Source organism: Leopardus geoffroyi, chromosome D1 (genome assembly GCF_018350155.1).
Source record: "Leopardus geoffroyi isolate Oge1 chromosome D1, O.geoffroyi_Oge1_pat1.0, whole genome shotgun sequence".
NCBI lineage: Eukaryota > Metazoa > Chordata > Mammalia > Carnivora > Felidae > Leopardus > Leopardus geoffroyi.
In genome coordinates, this window is record NC_059329.1 from 103,194,690 (window position 1) to 103,220,042 (window position 25,353).

Here is a 25,353-nt window from a genome sequence, read left to right on the forward strand (position 1 = left end):
CTGTATCATTGTAGCTGAGCAGATGTAGGAGGGTAGGAACCACCCACCCAGACCTCCTGCTCCCAGAGCGGTGGTCCTTCCCTTGCACCCTTAGGACACTTCAAGCCGTGGAAGACAAATGACCTTGTAGGACACAGAGAGAGGTGGGCTGGCCAGGTGAAGGTTTGGGGTTCAGGGGAGAAAATGGATCCAGTGCATGGTCAATTCAGATCCCCAGATCCAATTTCTTTTATTTATAATTTCCCCCCGATGTATCAGTCCAACTAGCTGCCAAGGTCTAATGCTTTAAAGAGGATCAGGGGTGCCTGGGTGGCTCAGTCGGTTAAGCGTCCGACTTCAGCCAGGTCACGATCTCGCGGTCCGTGAGTTCGAGCCCCGCGTCGGGCTCTGGGCTGACGGCTCAGAGCCTGGAGCCTGCTTCCGATTCTGTGTCTCCCTCTCTCTCCGCCCCTGCCCCGTTCATGCTTTGTCTCTCTCTGTCCCAAAAATAAATAAATGTTTAAAAAAAAAATAAAGATTTGATCAAATATCTACTTGATCCTGCTGCACCGCAACTCTGCCAGAGGACTTTCTGTCCCTTTGCACAAAAGTCCCCATCAGCCTTCAGAGAGGAGTCGACTGCAAGGCAGGTGTCCGTGCGTGTTCTGTTGGGCTGTAGGAGTAGACACACAATTCATGCAAACTCCGGTAATAGCTTCTGTGTGCAGTTTTGTTCCTTTTTTTTTTTTTTAAGTTTATTTATTTCTTTAGAGAGTGAGAGAATGCAAGCAGGGGAGGGGCAGAGAGAGAGGGAGAATCCCAAGCGGGCTCCGTGCTGCCAGCGCAAAGCCTGACACGGGGCGCGATCTCACAAACTGTGAGATCATGACCTGAGCCAAAATCAGGTGTCAGATGCGTACCCGACTGAGCCACCCAGGCGCCCCATGCAGTTTTATTCCTAATGACAGTTCCTCTTACTGGCAGTTCAGTCTTCGGTGTGTGACGTCAGCTCTTTCTGTCTCCATTTCCTCATCTGTAAAACGAGGATAATAAAAGTTCCTGCCTTCTAAAGTTGTTGTGGGGATTAGATAAATTAACACCTAAATCACTGAGAATAGCTTCTAGCTATGCGTTTCTATGATTAAAGACAATATCTGTTCTTAATGAAATCTCTTGTTGGTAAACAAAGAGGCTCTAATTAAGGCAGTGGCTTTCTGTTAAGGAAGCACCTTGTTGGGTTGAGAACGGAAGGGGAAACCTATGCATGGCTTCCGATCTTTGTGAATGTTGATTGATTTTAATGACTTCTAAGACTTCAGACTTTTTTTTTTTTTTTGCTTTTAAACACTCACAGAAAATAAAAATAATCCCTGGAACATTTGCACAGCACCTTTCCCTCTGCAAAGTGCTTCGTATCTTATTTGGTAACTGTCTTCATTCCATGAAGACATATTAAACCCTTCGTACGTGCTGAGCTCCAAGGGCACATATCCCTGCCAGGGAAGACAGACTCAAGAGAGACTTTTCCATGAGAAGTACAATCTGCCCCATGGGGATGGGAATGACAAGGTGCTTTGTCAGAAGGGGTGGCCCGTGGAAGGCACAGAAATGAGAGAAAGCGTGGGGATTAGAGAAGGTGTGCAAATGATCCCGTGTGGCTGGAGAGACGTGTGATGGGGGACGGTGGCTGAGGGTGTGAAGAGCGAGAAGAAAGCAAGGGACACGGAGAAGTAGGGAAGGGGGGACCCCATGGCGGGCTTTCCCCGACATGTTGAGGCATCTGCAAAATATCCTATCCTAGACGGGACGCCATGGCTGGATTCTAACAGCGGAGTTAGGCACGATCGGATTAAAGCCTTAGACATATTACTCTGGCGACAACAAAGAGCAAGAATTGGCAAGAAGTGCTTCTGAAGCCGGGGAGAACTGTCAGTGACAGTTGTTGTTTTGATGCAGGCGAGTGATGACAAGTGTTTGAGATAAGGGAGGAGCTGTGTGTGATCTTGCAGAGAAAGAGACAGAATCCTGAGACAGACATTCCCACGGTGGGCAGGACCCCGTGGACCAACCCCTCCTGGAATGACAGGGGAATTTTGGTTCAGAAGGGTTATTTGACTCGCGGGGGCTCACGCAGCTAACTTGTGAGAAAGGTGGGGGAATGTGTAATCCTATTCCGCGATGTTCGCCTGCACTGGCTTCCTGGACATAGAAGATGGTTCTTGTTTCTCTGCGCTCCCTTGAAGGGAGGGGCTGAGAACAGTCATCTCTGAAGCTCACACAGCACCTGCTGTGTTTTGTCCATAGTACGCGGACTTAAGCTAGAAATACGGTCAGTCCTGTTTACAGCTTCCTACCTGGCTTCTCATCCTAGCGCTCTCAGGCACCTCTGGTGTCATGGCAGAGAAGAACCTCACCTCCACGACCCAGTTCCTCCTTACTGCGTTCACTGACTGTCCTGAACAGGCTCTCCCTCTCTTCCTCCTCTTTCTGTTGATCTATCTCATCACCTTGCTGGGGAACGCAGGAATGGTCATCCTGATCCGCGTGGATGGCCGGCTCCACACCCCGATGTACTTCCTCCTGAGTCACCTCTCTTTCATGGACATCTGCTACTCGTCCGTCACGGTCCCCCAGATGCTGGCCGTGCTGCTGGAGCGCGGGGCGGCTCTGTCCTACACACGCTGTGCCGCTCAGTTCTTCCTCTTCACCTTCTTTGGCTCCATCGACTGCTACCTCCTGGCAATCATGGCCTACGACCGCTACGTGGCCGTGTGCCGGCCCCTGCTTTATGTCACCGTCATGACCGAGAAGGCCCGCTGGGGCTTACTGGCTGCAGCTTACGCGGCTGGTTTCTCCAGTGCCTTTGTTCGGACGGTCACAGCCTTCACCCTCTCCTTCTGTGGAACCAATGAGATCGACTTTATTTTCTGTGATCTCCCTCCCCTGTTAAAGCTGACCTGTGGGGACAGCTACACCCAGGAGGTGGTCATTATTGTGTTTGCGATATTTGTCATCCCTGCCTGCATGGTGGCCATCTTGGTGTCCTACCTGTTCATCATCATGGCCATCATGAGGATCCCCTCAGCGGGAGGCCGGGCCAAGACCTTCTCCACGTGCACCTCCCACCTCACGGCCGTGTCACTCTTCTTCGGCACGCTTATCTTCATGTACCTGAGAGACAACTCTGGCCACTCCTTGCAGGAAGATCGGGTGGTGGCTGTGTTCTACACAACAGTGATCCCCATGCTGAACCCCCTCATCTATAGCCTGAGGAACCAGGAAGTGAAGGAAGCCCTGAGGAAAGTTCTCGAATGAGCTGAGTGGTCCTGACCATTTCCCACTTGGAAAGTCCTGAGAAGTACCTCTTCAACAGCCCCAGCATTTTAGACACTCATTCCCAGCACGCTCACTGTGCATCATCCACACGTGACCCATGTCACAGGTCTGTGACTATGAAACAAAATGAGTTTTTGCAAACTTTTCTACGAAAGGTTTCTATCGCGCAGAGATGTTGAAAATAATGTACAGTGAACTCCTTGTGTCCAATACTTAGATTCTGCTATTGCTAATATTTTGTTATTTTTGCTTTATCATATATATATGTATATGTATAATATATACACATATATATGTATAATCTGTTCATTTACCCATCGATCAAGTCATCCTTCGACCCACCTTATTTTCTGATGCATTTGGAAGTGAGATGCCGCCGTCAGTATCAGAACTCGTCACTCCGGTAACACTTTAGAATTACGTCCTCAGTTAGGATTCAACATTGAGATTACACTTATTGCTAATGATTACATGAAGGTCATAGTTCAGTGGTCTAATTAATAAAGCCGACCCCCTCAAAGTATTCTTCACACTCTAAAAAGTTCACAGAGGTGCCTCGCAGGAATCACTGGAAAATGCCCACCATAACATGCCTGTCCCATTCCTCTTGCCTGGAAACATACCCCGTTCTTCCTTCCTCCCCACCTGTTCCAGCCCTCACACATCACAACGTGTGCTGAGAACCCACTTGTGAATTGACATCCCTCCCACTTCCCGTAATAGTATCTGCCGTGTCTGTATCACTGATGTCGACTCTGTTCTTACAGTTAAAAATTTTTTTTAATGTTTGTTTGTTTTTGACAGAGAGAGAGAGAGACAGAGCATGAGCGGGGGAGGGGCAGAGAGAGAGAGAGGGAGACCCAGAATCCGCAGCAGGCTCCAGGCTCTGAGCCGTCAGCACAGAGCCCGACGTGGGGCTCGAACTCACAGACTGTGAGATTGGACGCTCAACCCACTGAGCCACCCAGGCGCCCCTATGTTCTTACAGTTTTTGACCTCAGGGAGGCAGAGCCTTGCTGTATTCCATACACAGGTGGGCAAGAAGGTTCTCCTGTACCGGGTCGCTGTGTCTGCAGCAGCTCAACCTGGGTCCGAAGACTTCCAGAGTCTGTTGGTTCTTGATCCTCACTTCTCTAACTTACAGGTGTCTCAGTCAAACGCAAGGCACTAGAAGGGAACAGGCCACCCAACCCTTCATTTTCTGTTTTTATGTGATCTTTATTCCTGGAATTAAAATTATTTTCTCCCTGTCCCTTGGATTAAATAAAAACCAAGATCCCAGGTGTACGAATGATGTAAACCATCGTGGGAGAGAAGAGGGAGGCTGACAGTATCTTACAAACAAGGCATAATTCCAGAATGCTGTGTCACCCCCGGAATTGCAGTACAGCTTTGCCCTGCTATCCGAGAGTAGAGGCTTCCTATGAAATCTTTCTTAAGCCAAAACAGCATAAAGCAAAGAAAAAAATTACCATTAATTTATACGGAAAAAATTTTTCAGCATTCTCAGCAAGCCCAAAATAACCTCTCTTGGGCTTTTCTGATACCTTAGGATACATCTTGCTAACAGATGCACAAAATAAATCGAGACAAAGCACAGATGCTCACAGACATTGTTCGGAGCTGTGGCGGCTTGATGCTGAGAGGCTGAGTGTGGTTCCTGGGGAGGGATCGTGGCAGGGCCACTCTCCATGTTCGAGGTGCATGCTGAACGCTATTGTCACCTTTTGTCATTTTTTTTTGTATACGTGAAGATCCGCTTTGGATGTCTTTCAGGTAGCAAAAGCAGGTGCGAATACAGGTCTTTCGTAAAAGTAAAGTGGGGCAACGTGAAATTTTGAAAGGTGAAGAATACCAGTAATGGGATTTTAAATTGGAAGAAGCAGCTGGAGGACCGGTCAAAGATTCAGGGAGAACGAGTACAAAGGATACTAAATTTAATCTCACCTACAGTAAAATAAAATATGTTAAAATCTCCAAAAACATTATGTGTATTTCTAGAAGACAGGATGATTTAAAATGCATATTATAATCATCATAAGAAATACTAGATCCATACAATAGTGGCTTGTCTGGTTCTTAAAACCCAGGTTGAAAATGCATAGCTCCAAAAGACGGGCAGTTAATAAATAGCTCCCGTGTTGACTGTGTTACAGGTAGTGGCAAAAGGCAAAAGTTAAGAAAGGAGCTAGAAATCTCCGATTGGTCATGTGAAGTTACCTCCTGATTGAAGAGACACCATTGGGTCTGTGTGAGTGAGAGCAGTGCACCAAAGAGCTGTTTGCTCTCTTGGAATCTTCCAGAAGGCAGGAAGCACACCATGAATTGAAAGGAACTGCTAAGAGAATGAGCTGCTAGATATAAGGAGACAACTTATGCTCTTTCTGATGAGATTCTAAGCAGGCAGTTAAGGCTGCTGTTTAAGAAGAAGGGGCTAACTGAGCTGTCTCTAGGGACTAGTGGCCACAGAGCCCCAGTGTTGTATATGGGACTTGTCCTCTATAGAGAGAGTTCAGGGAAAGTTAAGAAAAATGTCCTAAGGTATCCACTTATGTATGGAAGGGCAGACATGGTTAAATTAGTTTTTTTTTTAAGTTCATTTATCTATTTTGAGAGAGAGAGAGAGAGAGAGAGAGAGAGCGCATGTGTGTGCAAGGGAGGGGTAGAGACAGAGGGAAAGAGAGAATCCCAAGCGGGCTCCACACTGTCAGTACAGAGCCCAATGTGGGGCTCGATCTCATGAACTGTGAGATCATGACCTGAGCTGAAATCAAGAGTCGGATGCTTAACCAGCTGAGCCACCTGGTATCCCAAATTACATATTAAAAAAAATCTTTTTAAGTTTTATTTATTTATTTATTTTGAGAGATACAGAGACAACACAAGTGGGGGAAGAGAAGACAGAGAGGGTGAGAGAGAGAATCCCAAGCAGGCTCTGTGCTGACTGCACAGAGCCCAATGCAGGGCTCGAACTCATGAAACCTTGAGATTATAACCTGAATCGAAACCAAGAGTTGGACGCTTAACTGACTGAGCCACCCAGGCACCTCAAATTAAGTATTTTTAAAGAATAGTTGATAATATGAAGGTTACCTGGTTGTAAATAGGTGTTAGTATTTCCTTACATCTTGCTATATCTTGTGTGGAAGTCATTAAAATAAAGCAAATTGTGATTCTTTTTATTATTTAATTTTTTTTAATGTTTGTTTATTCTTTGTGAGAAAGAGAGAAAGCAGGAGCGGGGGAGGGCCAGAGAGAGGGAGACACAGAATCCGAAGCAGGCTCCAGGTTCTGAGCTGTCAGCAGAGATCCCGACGCGGGGCTCGAACTCATGAACCATGAGACCATGACCTGAGCCGAAGTTGGCCCCTTAACCAACGGAGCCACCCAAACGCTCCTAGTTATTTTAATTTTAAAAGTCCCATTTTAATAGAAAATACATAGTTGAGGATTAATCGTTAAAATATGCATAGGGAACACTAGGCTATTTAGACCAGAAAACACCATCTGTGGGACAGTCTTGAATGTGGCTGTAATACCTAAAAGGAGAATAAAAAAAAGGTCTTCTGGGCAGATAACCTTGGATATCCAACTCAAGAAGTGGGTAGTGAGTATAATACCCTACCCAAACGCTCCTGGTCTCATGCCTGGCACTCAGCTGGATGCTCCCCCTCACCCTTCTCAGGTAGTTTCCTCCAAGAAGAACTCTAATACCGTAAGCCAGGTCCTCCAGGAGCTATCAAAGAATGGACTTATTGGTATTATGGCCTCTCTGCTGGGTTCTGGACACACTCCTCACATTTTTTGCCCCAGCCCTGAAAGGGGAGTACTGGGGGCCACACTTCCCAGTCCAGGAGGTGGGGAAAGAAAGGCCACAGCTCTTCCAGAGGCAGGTAGGACAGGAGCGATAAGGCATTACTTGTGAGGTGTCAAAAAGGGGCCCGATTCCCTCTCAAAACCCCTTTCTTTGCTTTCAGTTCCTTTGCTGGAAATCACCTTGTGTGTCTTTCTTTTCTGGGAACCTTCGGGTGATGGAAAGAAGTCTGGGTGGTGACTGACACTAACCAGTGGCGTGTTCTTCCTTAAGGGAGTTCCCAATTCTGTACCTCAAGTTTCTCCACCTGAAAACCTGGGGAAAGGCTAGAATAAGAATTCTAAGAGCCCCTTTGTGGTCTGGCATTCTATATGACTGGGCTTGAACTCTGTGAAAGTGTAAATTGTTTGAGAAGAGGACCCACATTATGCGTTGCCAGCCACTTTGTCCAGCCTGGGTTAGGACAAATGAGCGCCCAAGTCTAGGTGACAGAGAAGTACAGGAATGAGTGCTCAGGTCAAGGAAGCTGGAATGGCCTGAGATGAACTCTGAACACTTTTTCATTTGGTATTTCTGAAAGTGAATCATCTCCCTTCTCATAGGTGGTCAGGCATAAAGCTTACATGGTGTGAGAAATGAGTCCACTGACCCAATCGAAGGAGGAACGCAGAAACTCAGAGTACAGTGGAGTGAGACTTTAATCAACATTCCTGTGAGAGCAGGTGTCTGATGGACAGGCACACCTGGGCCCCTGTTACAGCAGACAATTTATCTCCTAGCATGAAGTCCCGCCCCCGTTTCCTCATTGGCTGAGTACTACAGAAGTTACAGCCTTACCTGGACGTCGCCTATGCCCATACAAGGCAAGGAGTAGTCTGATTGGAACAAACGTACATTCCCTGAGGTGACGCAGAGACTTTCAGTCCTTCTTCCCTTTGCTCTTTGGCTCATGCTCATTGCAAAGCCCATGAAAATAAGCCAGAGAAACGGAGAGGGGAAGAAGAACCAGGAAGTGAAGTGTCTAAGGGTTCGGTACTCCATTGTTTTTTGTTTGTTTGTTTGTTTTTTGGTTTTAAAAAAAAGTTTTTTTTAACACTTATTTTTTTTTGAGAGACAGAGAAGGGGTGGGGGAGGAGCAGAGGAAGAGGGAGGCAAAGAATCCGAAGCAGGTTCCAGGCTCTGAGCTGTCAGCACAGAGCCTGACACGGGGCTCGAACTCATGAACCGTGAGATCATGGCCTGAGCTGAAGTCGGATGCTTAACCGACTGAGCCACCCAGGCACCCCGGGACTCCATTGTTGGGGGGAGGGTGGTTCATCCATATTTCCAGTAGGTTGCAAACTTGCTGTTAACTAGACAGCACAGCTTTCATTTGGTATTTCTGAAAGTGAACCATCTCCTCTACTTCTCATAGGTGGTCGGCCATAAAGCTTAAAGACATTCCCAAACAGAACTTGTCTTTCCAATGCCTTGCTGATGGCAGTTAGATCTGCAGGCAGGATGGAAACCTGAAGGCTTATACACCAGTGCCGGACACATCTGCTTCCAGCTGTGCTGCCTCTTGCTTCCCCCAGTCACTGCTTAGTCACCACCTCTGAGGGATCCCCCGAAGCCCAGGGGCCGCAGGAATTTCTCGGGTTCTCCTGATCTTAGTGTGGTAAAAATCTCTTCTTTTGTGTTCCCAAACTAGCATCCCTTCTCGTCTGGGCATCTGACCATGAGTTCACATGGGCATTTCCACATCTTTCTGGGCTCCACCGACTGGCCCTGAGGTAGGCGCCTTGTCCCTTGGCCATATGACCTCCGAGACCTTTCTTGGAATTTTCCTTTTAACTTGGCACAAGAAAAGGTGATTTTCATCTTTTTTTTGTGGTGGGAAGGCTGGGGCATGTGAGGTGTGGACACAACCAGAGGCCATTTGTTTTTCTACTTTGTGGAAAGACCAAAGCCGATATTCACAGACAGTCATGGACCATAGAAAAATTCCTGATGTCATGAGCGTTACCAGGTCCAGTTGTCCCTAAGTTCTGGCTGCACCCTTCCCTGCATTTCCTGAGGTTTTGAGAGTCTTGGGGTGAATTCATCTGTGTGTTCCAGTCACGTTGGGTGCTGGGCTTTTGTCCCCCATGACTAAGAAGACCTCATCAAGAAGCCCCAGAGACTGGAAGTATTCCCATTTTAGGATTTCATTCTCCACACTTGTGAGGAGCTGGACTGGATCCCTAAAGTCCTCTGGCTCCATCATTTGGGGAAGTTCAGATATAGAAGCTCTAAGAAAACTTCAAGACAACTTATAAAGGAGACAGTGGAAGAAGCTTGTCTCAGGCTGCAAACCCCTGACAGAATTTGGCGGGGAGAAAGGGCAGATACGCATCTTTAAGAATTAGAACTGAATCAAGAAGCATTCACTTGATTATCTGGTCATCTTCTGTTTGGGGCCTCCTCTGTATTTGGGGGAAGTAAGGGGCCACTGGGTAAGGTGCCAGTTAACCCGTTTGGCCTTAAATTATGGATTGGGAATCAAGTGAACTGATCCAACCACCGACTGTCTTCCTATTTGGGGACTACGGCCTGTTTGCCTGTGAATTGGAAAGAAGTCATTTGGCTTCTAATGTCCCCTGTAGTTCTAGCATCTTATGGGCGCCTCTAAAAATCCGGCAGTTCTGTAATATGTAAAGGGAGGATTGGGACACCAATGATGAACTGTAACATCAGGATAAATGCTTCCAAAGCCAATTTAAGGGCCCTAGACAGTCCTCAACCTTGAACTGGCATGAGATCCATCCAAGTATGGATGGGGGATGATAACAGAGATGGATCCCAGGGTGAGAGCTGAGGATATATCCTCCTTACACCAAAACCTACTGTCCTTCCTAATGCTTCCTCCAGACGACGAGGCAGGACTCCTTGGCTACAAGGAACAGATATCCACTTTAGTTCAAGAAAAGAGCCTTTTGGAAGAAGACAGGGTTAACCCTGGCAATCAACTCAGGTTGAGCTTTCTCCTCCTCCAATTATCTGTGCTTAGAAGGGTGAGGCCAGAGGGGGCTGAGGGTGATGCTGAGTCTATCCTTCCTCTGTGGCTGTTGAGTAAGACCTTTTAGAAGGAGCAACGGCCTGGACAAGTATCCCAAGAATTTTCTACCACAGTCTCCTCACTCTGCAATGTAGGTTCCATCTCCAAGCCCTGTCCCTTCTTTTTAAAAGGTTAGAAAGAAAGTAGAGATGTAGAAGGCAGAACTCGCCAACTATTCCCAAATATAGGGGTCTAGAGACATCCGCACGAGGGTTTGCAAAAGAGTACAGGAGTTCATCGTGTGCATTCTGGAGCCAGGCTGCTCAGGCTCAAATCCTAGCTCTGCCCCTCACTTTGGCACCATTGGTAATCCACTCCAACTGTCTGTGTCTACATGTTCTCATCCCCTTAAAATGGGGCCAATAATAGTACCTAACTCATAAGGTTGTTTTGTGGATTCAATCAACTAATACATCTATCTATCTATCTATCATCTATCATCATCAGCAGCATCATCTGTCATCCTCTATCATCTTAGAAGAGTCAACTGGCATATAGGAAACAGCTTACATGGTCTTTGCTTTCATTCTATTGGATATCCCTATCACATGTTGGCTTAGCCACCGCCATGCCCTGAATCTCTAGATCGGGAAACAAATGTCGGTCAAATCAGTAGTTCTAGAAACAAACCTCTAAACTCCTTTTACTGTAGCTGTATAGGCTCCACTACTCACACATGTGAAATTTTGGTCCATAACTTTTGAGCTTCATTCTGCTTTCTTTCTGGGGCTGGCCTCATGATGACCGAATTGTCTGAATAATTACCTGATAATGGTTTAAAATTCTACCAGAGCTTCCTGAAAGTGGGCTTCTGATGGTCTCAGCAGCCATCACAGTGGGGATGGAGTGAGGTGGAATCACTATTGTTTCTGAAGCAGAACTACAGATGCTCAGCCACTGGACCCTCTTTGGGACTGAAGGAAAAGTCTTTTTTTAAAAAGCTCCTGAGGGAACGATCTGGAGGGATTTTACTCCCTGCCTGACCCCCTACCAATCCCTTTCACAGTAGGAGCAATTGCTTTTGGGCAAGCCAGTCTGCACAGACTTAAAGGAGCCAGATTTCGAGATGGTGAGTCATCAGGAGATGCCTTTTCCTGGAATGATTATGGCTTGGCTGTTTGGCATTTGGTCAATTGCTGAGCTTTTTCAGAGCTGTACTGCCTCAGGCACACCCATCCCTGGGAACTCTGACTCTGCAGGATGCTAATCTGCTTTCACTGAAAAAGAGGTTTTGTGGTCAAACATTTGGGGGAAATGGTGGGTTAAGAAAGGTGACAAGGCCTCTTAATTACAGGACCTCATAGATCGTTTAATACACTGCTAGGCGATATGAGTTTCCACACAGAAGATACAGTATGCAGTGATTTCCAAACTTGTGAGAACAGTATACCTCTTTTCCTCCCTGGACCCACCTGGGAAGCCTGTTAACAAGGAAGGTGTTGGGGCGCCTGGGGGGCTCAGTCCATTAAGCGCCCGGCTCTTGATTTCTGCTCAGGTCATGATCTCACGGTTTGTGGGTTCGAACCCCCGTGTCAGGCTCTGCCCTGAGGGGATGGAGCCTGCTTGGGATTCTGTCTCTTTCCCTCTCGCTGCCCCTCCTCTGCTCATGTACTCTCTGTCTCTCTCTCAAAATAAATAAATAAATAAACTTGAAGAAAAAAAAAAAACTAAGGTAGATGTCTGCACCCCATGACAAAAGAACTGTATCAGAATCTCTGGAGGCAGGATGATAGTATTCATGTTTTAAATAAATTCCCTGGGCCATTCTTATGCACCAGGAGAACCAGTTTGAGAACCAGCACTCTGGAGGAGAGATCGATCACCACTAAGAATTTGTTCAGTTTGCCTGGTAGAAGTCTGTTCACGACTCACACACACCTCGTGACTCGCCATTTGCACAATTCTCTTTCTGCCAAACGGCGAAATTTCAGAATCGCCAATTTCAGCATGTCTTGGCATCGGGGAACAAAGGCTTGTGCTTCCAAAAACGGTCAGAGCTGCCTAGAGTGGCAGTGGGCAAAGCCCTTGACAAAATTCCCAATAGAGATACAGGAAAACTTCAAAAAAGTACATTCCTTTTGGTACAAGGCAGAAATGAGGCAAGACCAGGAACGAGCCTTGTCAGATGCTGCTGAGTGCTGGCAGGACAGGAGATGGGGCTTTTGGAGTTAGAAATCACAGAGAAATCCTCAAAGATATTAGACACCTCGTTAGAAGTCACATGAAGATAAATTGCCCCTCCCTGGAGACTCCCCTTGGGGACCAATTCAGGCATGATGCTGGGGCAGTGAATATAGGGAGCACTGTCAGCCAAGGTCTACTGGTGGATCAGAAGCTCAGGGAGAGAGGCTGGTGCCCTAGCCCTGCTATGCCGTCCGAGTCTGAAGCCAGTCCCAGGAAGCTCCAGAGTCAGGGATTTATTGTTTTGTCAAAGGTGAGAAGAAAGAGAAGGGCTCCATGAAGTGAGAGCAGACATAGAGGTCTGGAAGCCACCTCACCGCCCCCGAGTTGCTATGATTATGGACTCATGCTGTATTGTTGTTTAGTGAAAGGGAACGAAGACAGGGTAATTGAAGTCCAGAGGGGAAAAATGACTTGCATAGGGTCACGCATCTTGTGTGGATGAATCAGAACACAGGTCTCTTCTGCATTGGCAGGTCCCATGGCTTCCAGATCTAATTTCTGTTCTTTGTTATTTTCCCTAATGGATCAGCTCAGTATTGGCCTGGCTGCTGGTGCATCGGGGAATGAAACAGGATCGAAGTCCTCCTTTACAGCCCTGCTTTAGAACCCTAAAGATTCCAAATCCCTTAGCTGAGATCCCACCAACAGCGCTTAGATACCAGACTGCAGAAGTGTTTCTGCTTTCTAATTAGGATGCTTGTCTATGAGCAAACTACTGCGTTTTTCCAGGACTGTGTGAACAACCAAACAATGCTTATGGAGTTTTATTAGGTGCTGAAAAGAGCTTATGTTTGTTGTTTTGATTCCAAGGTTATTGCTAGTACTTACAAAAAGCAACAAATGAAAACCCCTTAATAAGCCAGGCAGCCAACCCTAATTAGGGTAACAGCTATTTTTTTTTTTAATTTTTTTTAACGTTTATTTATTTTTGAGACAGAGAGAGACACAGCATGAATGGGGGAGGGGCAGAGAGAGAGGGAGACACAGAATTGGAAGCAGGCTCCAGGCTCGGAGCCATCAGCCCAGAGCCTGATGCGGGGCTCGAACTCCCGGACCGCGAGATCGTGACCTGGCTGAAGTCGGACGCTTAACCGACTGAGCCACCCAGGCGCCCCAGGGTAACAGCTATTTGTTAAACATGCCTGCTTTTAGACTGAGAATAGAAATCTTCCTTCCTACAGTCAGAGTCCATTGCTGATTGCTAATATGCTTTTTTTTTTTTTTCTGTTCATGCTCCTTTGTTCAATAGAATATAAATTTTCCTTCCTTAAAACATTCATTTACGATTTTAAATAGCTACTATATATACGTGGAGTGCTTTTAGCTTTCCTGTACACTTTTGCATCTGTTTTAATCTATGCATTAACGTTATCTCTTAAGTAGGGCAGATATTATGATCCCCTTCTGGCAGAGGAGGAAATTGAGGTTCAGAGAGGTTAAGTGCCTTGTATAAGATCAAACAGCTAATTGGAGACAGAGTTGCAAATACAAGAGCTGACTTGAAAGTCAGATAAGCACTTGCTGTCCGTTCTTAGTGTAATAGAGGCGTTCATCAGTTTTCTCTTCTAATGAGCTCTGTATTTGTCCATTTCCACTTAAACTGCAAGGTTTGTTCAAGTCCGGTGCCTCCCGCCAGACACCCAATTTAAAGCCTTCTTGCTGGAAATGACTTGTGCGTGTCTTCAGGGTCCCCTCACCTGGCTCTTGTCCATCTTCGCAGGTAAACCGCCGGATGGATGGCTGGGAGGAATGACACTGTGGTGACCGAGTTCTTCCTCACTGCGTTCCCAGAGCATCCCGAGTGGGGGCTCCCTCTCTTCCTGGTGTTTTTGAGTTTCTATCTCCTCACTCTGCTGGGGAACACGGGAATGGTCATCCTGATCCGTGTGGATGGCCGGCTTCACACCCCGATGTACTTCTTCCTTGGCCACCTTTCCTTCGTGGACATCTGCTACTCGTCCGTCACGGTCCCCCAGATGCTGGCCGTGCTGCTGGAGCGCGGGGCAGTTCTGGCCTACACACGCTGTGCCGCTCAGTTCTTCCTCTTCACCTTCTTTGCTTCCATCGACTGCTACCTCCTGGCAATCATGGCCTATGACCGCTACGTGGCCGTGTGCCGGCCCCTGCTTTATGTCACCGTCATGACCGAGAAGGCCCGCTGGGGCTTACTGGCTGCAGCTTACGCGGCTGGTTTCTCCAGTGCCTTTGTTCGGACGGTCACAGCCTTCACCCTCTCCTTCTGTGGAACCAATGAGATCGACTTTATTTTCTGTGATCTCCCTCCCCTGTTAAAGCTGACCTGTGGGGACAGCTACACCCAGGAGGTGGTCATTATTGTGTTTGCCATTTTTGTCATGCCTCTTTGTGTATTGGTGATCTTGGTGTCCTACGTGTTTATCATCGTGGCCATCATGAGGATCCGCTCTGCGGGGGGCCGGGCCAAGACCTTCTCCACGTGTGCCTCCCACCTCACGGCCGTGTCACTCTTCTTTGGTACTCTCATCTTCATGTACCTCCGAGGCAACTCGGGCCAGTCCTCGGAGGAGGACCGAGTGGTGTCAGTGCTCTACACAGTGGTGACCCCCATGCTGAACCCCTTCATCTATAGCCTGAGGAATAAGGAGGTAAAGGAGGCGGTTGTGAAAGCCCTGAGCAGGTCAAAGTCTCGTGGAAGGCCCTAGAGGGACTCTTGCCAAGTACGTCATTCCTTCGTTTCCCTGTCCTTTCTGTCTATCCTCAACTTTCACCAACTGGGGAGACTTTCCCAGACAATCCTACTTCGAATTGCACCCGAACTTCCCACCTCCACTTTCAGATTTATTATTCTATGTCATACTTGTCACCATCCGATGCCCGATGTGCTACATATGTGATATTGTCTAATTCTCACAAACTAAAAGGTAAACTACACGAGAGGAGGCGTTTTTGTCTGTGAAATCCACTTCTGTGCGGTCAGTGCCTCGCCAAGCACCTAGCACGTAAAAAGCACCCAACAAGTATTTGTCGAATAAACGCATTCATCTCTGGTTCCAGTGTCTACCTTTCGGTTCCAACTTCCTCGTCCTCAGTTGTTTTTTTTTTTTTTTTTTTTGTATCTGCCAAGTGGGTTGACCTACTTTATAGGACTAGATTTTCGAGGATCCAGGGCATAAAGAGCAGGGACCATGTCTGTCTTATTTGCTAGCATCTGTTGAATTCTGTACATCCCAGGCACAACACACACTTGATGAGTGGAGTAAATATCTTTGGAAAATCCAAAGACTTATCAGTCTTTGTTCGTTTTTTTTTTTTTTTTTTTTTTTTTTTTTTGCACAAGTCACTTACATTTTGCAGGGTGGGGTAAAGCAACTGCACAGAGTGCATATTGGGGCCTGTTTTTCCAATATTAACTGCCGGGCAAATGTTCCCCTGACAGATCAGCTTCTGTGGCAGGAACAGAGGCAAGCGTGTTGTAGATGGAGCTCCGGATTTGGCATCAAAGCACCCAGGCGGTCACTTCTTAGCTGTATGGCTTCAGATTAGTTAGGGTTTGTCAGTCTGCTTTCTCAAATGTGAAATAAAACTTATTGAGCATTTACCCTCAGCCAGGTTTTGTGTGTATCACATTTATTCTCACGACAACTCCGTACATGTGGAGAAACAGAAGGTGCTGGGTGAAGTTCTATAAACGATAATTAATTTGATTATGGTGATTGTTCCAGGGTCTGCAGCCCAATGAGCACCAGTGGGCAGAAAGACCCATAGCTGATCGGTGGGCCTTTTCATTTTAGAACTGTCTGGAACAGTGTCTTCTGGGCTGACATTAGCCTTGGGTCCAGACACCTGCAGACGTGGAGTTCACTAAAAATTTTTTAACTTGACTCTTGAAGTAATATACGCTTAAATACACACTTAAATTAATTCGAAGCACCAGGCTAAAGGCTTTCCACGAATGATTTACTTTAGTCCCAGCAACTTGAGTGGAAAGTAATTCTGGTTGACCTCATTTTGCAAAAGGAAGATATTAGACCCACAGAGGTGATATGACTTGTCCAAGTTCTGCAGCAAGAAAGTTGCAGAACAGGGAGCACCTGATCCCAAGCCTCTCTCACTCGAAAAGGTCTGCTCACAAATGCCACCCCTCCTGTGTATTTCCCCCTGTCTCCTTCCCAGGCCCCAAGTCTCAGATGCAAATCATTTCAGAAGCGTCTGGGTTTTAGTTGCTTCCTCCAATAGGCAGTTCATCAGTACGGTGCCTCTAGGCAGTCACCAACCTTGCCTTCGTGTTTTCCTGTTCAATTTCAGTGATTGCCTAAGAATTCAAGGTTCCTTTCCAAACACCGATCATTGTTATTTCTTGCCATTTAATAGCATTTAATATATATTTAATTGTTTTGTTCTATCATCTACATCTATTTAATCTATCTATCTACCTATCTATATATCCATCTATTATCTAAGTATCTATGTATCTATAATCTATCTACATATCTATTATCTATCTATCCATCCATGTATCATCGATCTATCCATTATCTATCTATTATCATCTATCAAATATGATCTCTGTTTCTAGGAGTTTGTTTTTTTAGATTCCACATACAAGTGAGATCGTACAGTATTTGTCTTTCTCTGTCTGCCTTATTTCCTTTCCAGTGCAATGTTTAATAGAAGTAATGACAGTGTACGTTCCTGTCCTGTTCTTGATCAGAAGAAACGTATTCTTTCATCAGTCCCTGTGTGGGTTTTTCATAGATGCCCTTTATTAGCTTACGGGAGTTCCCTTTGATTCCTAGTTTGTTGAGAGGTTTTTTTTTTTTTTAATTTTTAAGTTAAAATTTTTTTTAAATGTTTATTTACTTTTGAGGGGGCGCAAGCCAGGGAGGGGTGGAGAAAGGGGACAGTGGATCTGAAGCAGGCTCTGCGCTGACAGACTGACAGCAGCAAGCCCGATGTGGAGCTCGAACTTCCGAACCGAGAGATCGTGACCTGAGCCAAAGTCAGATGCTCAACCAACTGAGCCACCCAGGTGCCCTAAGAGTTTTTTTGTTTTGTTTTGTTTTTTGTTTGTTTGTTTTTTAAATCAGGAATGGATTTTGGATTTTGTGAGAAGATTTTTCTGTATCCACTAGGATGATCATATAGTTTTATTTTGTGCTTATTAATATGGTGGATTACATTGATTGCTTTTGGACTGTTAGATAATTCTTGTATCTTTCGGATAAACTGTTCTCGATTACAGTAAAGTATTGCTTGTATTATCAAAAAAGTAGAAGATGCTCCTCAGTATTCTTGGTTGGTTACAAAGATCACAGATGGTATTGCCTAAAGCCATATGCCAGTTTTGAAAGGAGACTGTAGTTCTGAGTCATCTAAATACTTCTATTAAAAGGAGAATAGAGAGTAGCATAAGCAATGGAAGGAAAATGGGAGCAAAGAAGAAATTTGAGATGTTTTCATCTTCTGGGAAACATGTTCTGCAGGAGACAGTTTCCATGTGGGCTGAACTCTGAGGACACGGGACCGGTGAAGAGGTCGCTGGGGATGATGTCTGCCTGGGTTGACACGAGCAGATCACAAGGGAAGATCAGAGGGCTGACAGCTGGCCTCCTGTGGTATTTGAAACAGTCGATCCCTCTTTTCTCCTGGAAGAATTTTCACTCTCTTCCTCAGGAGTCCTGACACTACTTTATTCCGGTTTCCTACCTCCCTGGTTCTTGCTCCTCTGACTTCTTTGCTGGGTCCTTATTTCTAAATGTTTGAGTCCACACAGGGTTTGGTCATAGGTCTTTCTCCCTTTCTGTAGTTAACCCTTAGGTAATTTCATCCAGTTCCAAGGATTTAGTTCTTACTTAGAGTATTTATTTATACTTATTTTTTTTTTAATTTGAGACAGACAGAGAGGGTGAGCGGGGGAAAAGGGCAGAAAGAGAGGGAGAGAGAATCCCAAGCAGTCTCCAAGCCCGGTGCGGAGCCGATGTGGGGCTCGATCCCACAACCCTGGAATCATGACCTGATCCAAAATCAAGAGCTGGATGCTCAACTGACTGAGCCACCCAGGCACCGCTTCCTTAGAGAATTTAAATAAAATTCAAAGTCTTCACCATGGCCGGACAGATTTAGCCAGGTTGCGTCCCGAACTACCACCATGACTATATTTACTTCTCATCTCCTTCTCCCTCGTCCACCCTGTTCTGTGAGGGTTCCACCCTGCTCTTGCAGCAAGATCCTTCCACTTGCTCTCCCCTTTTCTTAGAATGTGTTTACTCAGAACTTCTCATGGCCCACTCTCTTATTTTATTCAGTTCTCTACTCAAATACCCAAGAAAGGCTTTCCCCAACTCCTGCACCTCTCCATTCCAAATAGCCATCCCACGCTGGGTCTTTGTCTATTCTCTGCTCCTAGTGCACTTTTTATCCCAGGCCTTCTTGCTAGCTCATATTACAGCCATCATTTATTTATTCACACCTTCGTTGTCTGTCTCCCTCTCTATGAAGGAAAAGCCAGACAAGCAACGGTGCTATCTCATCTTCTTTTTGCTCTCACTAGGTATTTAAAAAAATATATGTGTTTAGTAAATAAAATAATGCACCTTTGCTGGCATGTTTTGCATTAGGTTTTACAAGCCATGTTTACCCAATGTATGAATTTTTTTTTTCCAGTTTGTTTTTCTAGGCATTTCCCTTGCATTTGTGTTACTCACACTTAGGTGATAGGGAATTCTGCTAATTTATTCATCAGGCCACAAGTTGGTTTTCCTCAGGTATGGCTAACACAAAAGCACTAAAATAGCATAACATTCACTTGACAGTGCTTTGCACAAAATCTTTATGTATTCTAAATCTAACGACATCAGTTACTGACTAAATATTGTCTTTGCTTATCCGGTCTTACAAATCTCTTAACATTATTTTCGTGTCAATTTCTCTCTTTGGTCTGCCAGGGCGCCGAGGGCATGGGCTGTGAATTATTCATCCCTTTAGTCCCAGGGTCAGAGTCAGAGCCTGGTAAATTGATGGCTTATTGATGGCTTGCCATAGATGTTTGTTGAAATGACAGGTACAAGGATCCTTTAAGGGAATTCAAGCATCTGGGTCCAGATGTATGCCTCTCCTCCAGGAAAACCTGTCAAGGTTTTTATAAAAGTTTGCGGTTCTCTATTTCCTGAATCGATTGTCTTTTGTGTCTTAAACTAAATCCTAATTCACTTCGTCGGGTAAACTCCCAACTTGCATGCAAGTCCATCCCTAGACAAATCGGCTTCCCCATTACTCACTGAGGATGAAGCATCTTAGAAAGGATCCAGGCTCCTGGGGAGCCTCTGAGCTGGAGGTAATGGAGGACTGGCCCACATAGATGACCACCAATTCAAACCAAATCGCCTGGGTCTAAACCTGCTGGTTCTTATCCTATCACATATAGGCTAGATGAAACCAGAATAAAGAGATAAAATCACAGATCTGCCCAATCAATGTTTAACAGAACATTCTGGAACAGAAGATTCTGGAACCAGATTAAGCATGGTGGGGTAATAGGACAAGACATTTTATCTTACTTAAAATAAAAAAGTATTTTTCTTCCTAAAGCAATAGTCACTGCAAAATGATAAAGCAATAAGAGAGTATTATATAAATCCCTCCATTTTATGAAACAAAATCACTATTTTGGTTACAGAGTGTTGTATAACAAACCACCCCAAAATATAGGGACTTAAAACAAGGACCGTCATTTTATTGTTGTCTCTCGCAGTTCTAGGAGTTGACGGGACACAATGGGCAGTTTTCACTTGGGGTCTCGTGTGCCGACAGCCCGAGCCGACACTGGATCAGCTGAATGTTCACTCACTCACTTTCTGCAGACTCTGAGATTCGAAGGCTGGAAACGCTGGAGCTCTTTGGGCATCTGCCTCTGATTCTCTGTGGCCTCGCCACATGGGCTCTCCAGCATGGTGGCTTCAGAGCAGAGGGACTTCTTACAGGGAAATTCAGGGCTCCAGAGGTACACATCTGGAGAAAGTGCCAGGTGGAGGCCGTACTGGCTTTTCTAAGAGTCTTGGAAATCGTGCAGCACCACTTGTGGGGCACTCTATTAATCAGAGCAGCCCTAAAGCCCTCCAGGTTCAAGGAGAGGGACACCGACTCCATCTCTTGATGAAGAAGTGGCAAACTTCTTCAAGCACGTGTGAGACGGAAATATTGTTGTGGCCGGCTGTTTTTGGAAAACACGATCTGAGACAACCACTCTCAATATTTTGCTGACTCTCTTCCTAGGCATCTCTTTGTGCACATGCTGTTGTACATAAATGGGCGTAATGGTAATGCTGTCGTAAAACCTTCTTCGCGTATATCAGACCAATTGTTATGTTACAGAAAAAGAAACTGAGGCTGGTAACATGGTTTGTCACAAGTGAGTCCACGGCAGAGCCCAAGTCTCTTGATTACAAATCTAGAACTTTCTACTTGTCCCAGCGGAATAGTGAAAGCAGGGTTCTATGGTTCATGTTGGAGTTGTGGGTGGAACAGGATGGACTCTGAGGTATTTGAGGAACAAGGACTTGGAGGCCAGTTTGGTAAGTCATATAAAAGCAAGTGGATTTTAAATTTATAATGCAAAAATCAAATGAAGCATAAAAGTTTAAGGGGCGCCTGGGTGGCGCAGTCGGTTAGGCGTCCGACTTCAGCCAGGTCACGATCTCGCGGTCCGTGAGTTCGAGCCCCGCGTCGGGCTCTGGGCTGATGGCTCAGAGCCTGGAGCCTGTTTCCGATTCTGTGTCTCCCTCTCTCTCTGCCCCTCCCCCGTTCATACTCTGTCTCTCTCTGTCCCAAAAATAAATAAACGTTGAAAAAAAAAAAAAAGACATAAAAGTATACATATTTGGGGCGCCTGGGTGGCGCAGTCGGTTGGGCGTCCGACTTCAGCCAGGTCACGATCTCGCGGTCCGTGAGTTGGAGCCCCGCGTCAGGCTCTGGGCTGATGGCTCGGAGCCTGGAGCCTGTTTCCGATTCTGTGTCTCCCTCTCTCTCTGCCCCTCCCCCGTTCATACTCTGTCTCTCTCTGTCCCAAAAATAAATAAACGTTGAAAAAAAAAAAAAAAAAGTTTAAGAGACGCCAGAGAGAAAGGCGGGTGGTTGATTATGTATCTCCTCTTATGGAGGTTGGGCTTTTATGAGTTTAAAGAAGAGAAGTCTTAGATTGGGCACTGAATAAACTTCGTTTGGCCGGGAAGGTAGATTGGGGTTGGGAGCCTGGGACAGTTCCCAAAACAAGGAATTTTTTTAATAGTGTCTACGATATACGAGGATCTATGGTTGTTGTCTCGCATACATGTCCATTTACTCACAAACAGCTTTGGGATGTTCGGATGATTGCTCCAGTTTGGCAGACGAAGAAAGCAAGTTTCAATGCTTAAATAATTTCTATGGATCATGCAGGTGAATCTCGACTTCCTGAAAAGCCAGGATTTGGAACCAAATCTCTTCACGCTACAGTGCAATTGTTAGAGGAATCAGATTAAATAGCGAATAAAAGTTTGCTCCAGGGGCGCCTGGGTGGCGCAGTCGGTTAAGCGTCCGGCTTCAGCCAGGTCACGATCTCACGGTCCGTGAGTTCGAGCCCCGCGTCGGGCTCTGGGCTGATGGCTCAGAGCCTGGAGCCTGTTTCCGATTCTGTGTCTCCCTCTCTCTCTGCCCCTCCCCCGTTCATGCTCTGTCTCTCTCTGTCCCAAAAATAAATAAACGTTGAAAAAAAAATTAAAAAAAAAATAATAAACATTATTAAAAAAAAAAAAAAAAAAAGAAAAAAGTTTGCTCCAGAGCTGCAAATGTTTTTTAAAAAGGATTTGGACAGAGAAAAAGAACATGTTCTTCTGGGGAGCTACTTAAGGTAGATGTCTGAAAGACATTTCCATCGACCAGTGGGCACCCAGGTTTGCAAAAATCCCAGAGCTGGAGTGGAATTCAGAATTTATGGGGTTCAGTGATTCTTTAGCACAAGGGTCACCTGAGGGGTGTTTCCAGGCTACGAGTGCCTGATTCCTTCACTGAGTCTTGGTTAGTAGGTACAGGTGGGATTTGGGAGGAAAGCAGTAAAACCTGGTTTGTAGCCTTTCTCAGCCTCAAAGAAGTCCGAGGTTTGACCCTTGGTCTAATCCCTCTTGCAATGAAGTCCAGAATTTTCTAGGTGGATCCTGGATCCAAGATGCAAGACAGCCCTGCCAAAGTGGCTCTGAAGCTCCTTGGCCACTTTTGTTTGTGAAAATTGGTTATGGAGGAATTTGTAATTGATGAGCAACTTATATTTGCATAGATGCAGCTGTACCTGAAACGGGGTGCTGGTCACATATCTCTACGGGGATCATCAAGAAGCAAGGCGTAATGGCTAAGGAACCTCAGAGCTGAAGCCTTCCTGAACTGAGGTCGTCCACACCCAACGAGTGCTCTCTCTCATGACCATGCACATTCCAAGTATGGAATGACTGGGATATTTAGAAGGTGTGCCTTCTAAATGAGACCTCTACCCTCTTCCCCCACTCGTGCTCTCTCTCTCTCTGTCTCTCAAAAATTAATAAATGTTAAAAAAATTTTTTAAATGAGGCCTGTATGATGCCATCGTGTGTGTGTTTTGTGGCTGTCCCGTATCCTTAAAGTTTTCTTAAAGCTTGATTCTTGGTGTATTTTGTGAACTTTATTGCCAAGCTGAACCCAAGACCATTGCAGCTGGTTGAAGAAAGAAGTCACCTCAGACACAAGGATCAATGAACTCGTATTATTTATCGTGGGCTTATCAGTTGTCACCTTCCCCTTTGCCCTCATCCTCTTCTCCTACATCTTCATTGTCAGGGCTGTCCTGAGAATCTCACCCACAGAGGGAAAGTGGAAAGCCTTCTCCACCTGTGGCTCTCACCAACTAGAACTAATAACCTTGTTTTATAGACGAGAAAGTAGGCTCAAGAAAGTGAATTGACATGCCTTAAGTCTTATAGCTACTTTGGGGCAGAGTCAGGACTAGAACTGATGTCTTTTATAGAAATTCTCTCTGATTTGTCATTGAATGCATTTCTCCAATTATGTTTTGCACACTAGTCCCACGAACTACTTGGTGATGAGTCAGGTTATATCTGACTGAATAAGCTCATATATGATTGAATACGTTTGAGAATTGCTGCATACCATACTGCCTTCTTGGAGATTTATGCTATACCAAAGGCTCTAAGAAGTTGTCTAGTGAAGACATTTACTTCATGCAGCTCAGAGTTGCCTCACATTATTTGGATGTGGGACCCTTCTATGAACATCTCACTGAATAGTAGTTTTGGCAAAACAGACTTTGAGAAAAGCTGACCTAGAGAAATCAAGATTGAATAAAGGAATTAGTAATAACTGTCTTCAAATAAGTAAATAAACAAACAAATAAACAAATAAATAAATAAAATAACTGTCTCCAAAGCTGTAAAAGGTACTACATGCACTTGTTATTGTCTAAGTTATAAATGATTTGTGCCCAAGTTTGCAGGAACATAGATGAGAATCAGAATAACGCGCTTTCCTTGTGACTTACCAACGGGGTTAGGGCCTCGTTTCCAAGACCAGAGTTATGTGGGAAAGCCCCAGCCCCTCGGAGGCAGATCTAAAACTGAACCATCACATCTATGCCATAAACTCTGGGCAGAATCATCCATCTGGTTATGGGGATAAATCAGATGCCCACGGCATCAAAGGGAGGAAGATTTTCCTACTGAGGAGCTTTCTTAGGGCACCTTTCATGTCCTTGTTCCTCAGGCTATAGATGAAGGGGTTCATCATGGGCGTCACCACAGTGAATAGCACTGCACCAATCTTATCTCCGCCATCAGGGTGAGTGGTTGAGGGGAAGAAGTAAACCCCTACAATGGTCCCATAGAAGAGCAATACAACTGTCAGGTGAGAGCCACAGGTGGAGAAGGCTTTCCACTTTCCCTCTGTGGATGAGATTCTCAGGACAGCCCTGACAATGCAGATGTAGGAGAAGAGGATGAGGGCAAAGGGGAAGGTGACAACCGATAAGCCCGCGATAAATAATACGAGTTCATTGATCCTTGTGTCTGAGCAGGACAGCTTGAGCAGAGGTGCCAAGTCACAGAAGAAGTGTGGGAGAGTGTTGCTGTCACAGAAAAGCAACGGAAGGAGCAGAAGAGTGTGTATTAGGGCAACAGCATTACTGAGGACCCACGGAATGACCGCGAGCGAAACGCAGAGCCTGGGTTGCATGATGGTCATGTAGTTCAGAGGGTGGCAGATAGCCACAAAGCGGTCATAGGCCATGACGCCCAAGAGGAAATTGTCAATAACGACAAACACAATAGAAAAGTACATTTGCGTGATGCAGTTCTCATAGGAGATGGATTGAGTCTTGGTCTGAATATTCATCAGCATCTTGGGGACTGAGGTGGATACGGAGGAAATATCAGCAAAGGACAGATTGGCAAGGAAGAAATACATGGGAGTGTGAAGGTAAGAATCCAAGCCGATGGCCAGGATGATGAGTCCATTCCCAACTACAGTGACCAGGTACATACCCAGGAAAAGCACAAAGAGGACCTTCTGCTGCTCAGCCTGGTTGGAGAGTCCCAGAAGGAGGAACCCAGAGACGGTGGTTCGATTTCCTTGATGCATATTTCTGCTGATCTGGGGAAAGGAACACAAGGTCTTCACAGACCCAAAGAAAAGCCAGCGTGGTAACATTTGGCTGCAGCCGCTGGAGGGGGGTGGAGAAAGATTACTTAATGAGGAACTACGTCAGCGGTTCAGAGACTCAGGAAATGCCTTCGAAAGGAAAGTCAGAGCCACCACGATAGACATTTCTCAATGAACACGTTTGAAACTCGAACACGACTCTGACAGTGATGGTTAGAGTGGGTTCCAAATGTAGTGAAAAGCCTGAAACTAAGGACGATAGGTGAGGTGTACTCCATATTCTAAAAAGATGCTGGATACCCCTGAAGGAATT

The 25,353-nt window shown here is 45.7% G+C and overlaps 3 protein-coding genes across 3 annotated transcripts; 2 read left to right on the forward strand and 1 right to left on the reverse strand.

The window, feature by feature from the left end:
- Nucleotides 1–2,373: 2,373 nt before the first annotated feature.
- Nucleotides 2,374–5,176, forward strand: LOC123600533 (olfactory receptor 9Q1-like). Its single transcript, XM_045482567.1, has 2 exons — nt 2,374–3,282; nt 5,102–5,176. Exons 1-2 carry the CDS (start codon nt 2,374–2,376, stop codon nt 5,174–5,176), a joined length of 984 nt encoding a protein of 327 aa, XP_045338523.1.
- An 8,949-nt stretch (nt 5,177–14,125) lies between these two features.
- On the forward strand, nt 14,126–15,416 carry LOC123602713 (olfactory receptor 9Q2-like). Its single transcript, XM_045487180.1, has one exon. It carries the CDS (start codon nt 14,126–14,128, stop codon nt 15,068–15,070), a length of 945 nt encoding a protein of 314 aa, XP_045343136.1. The 3' UTR covers nt 15,071–15,416.
- An 8,634-nt stretch (nt 15,417–24,050) lies between these two features.
- LOC123600534 (olfactory receptor 1S1-like) lies at nt 24,051–25,052 on the reverse strand. Its single transcript, XM_045482568.1, has one exon. The coding sequence runs from the start codon at nt 25,017–25,019 to the stop codon at nt 24,051–24,053; it is 969 nt and encodes a 322-aa protein (XP_045338524.1). The 5' UTR covers nt 25,020–25,052.
- Between the last annotated feature and the right edge of the window lie 301 nt (nt 25,053–25,353).

Coding starts and splice junctions, on each gene's coding strand:
- LOC123600534 (XM_045482568.1), bottom strand. CDS start 25,019: ATGCATCAAGGAAATCGAACCACCGTCTCTGGGTTCCTCCTTCTGGGA.
- LOC123600533 (XM_045482567.1), top strand. CDS start 2,374: ATGGCAGAGAAGAACCTCACCTCCACGACCCAGTTCCTCCTTACTGCG. Junction 3,283..5,101: donor TGAAGGAAGCCCTGAGGAAA/GTTCTCGAATGA, acceptor AGGTAGCAAAAG/CAGGTGCGAATACAGGTCTT.
- LOC123602713 (XM_045487180.1), top strand. CDS start 14,126: ATGGCTGGGAGGAATGACACTGTGGTGACCGAGTTCTTCCTCACTGCG.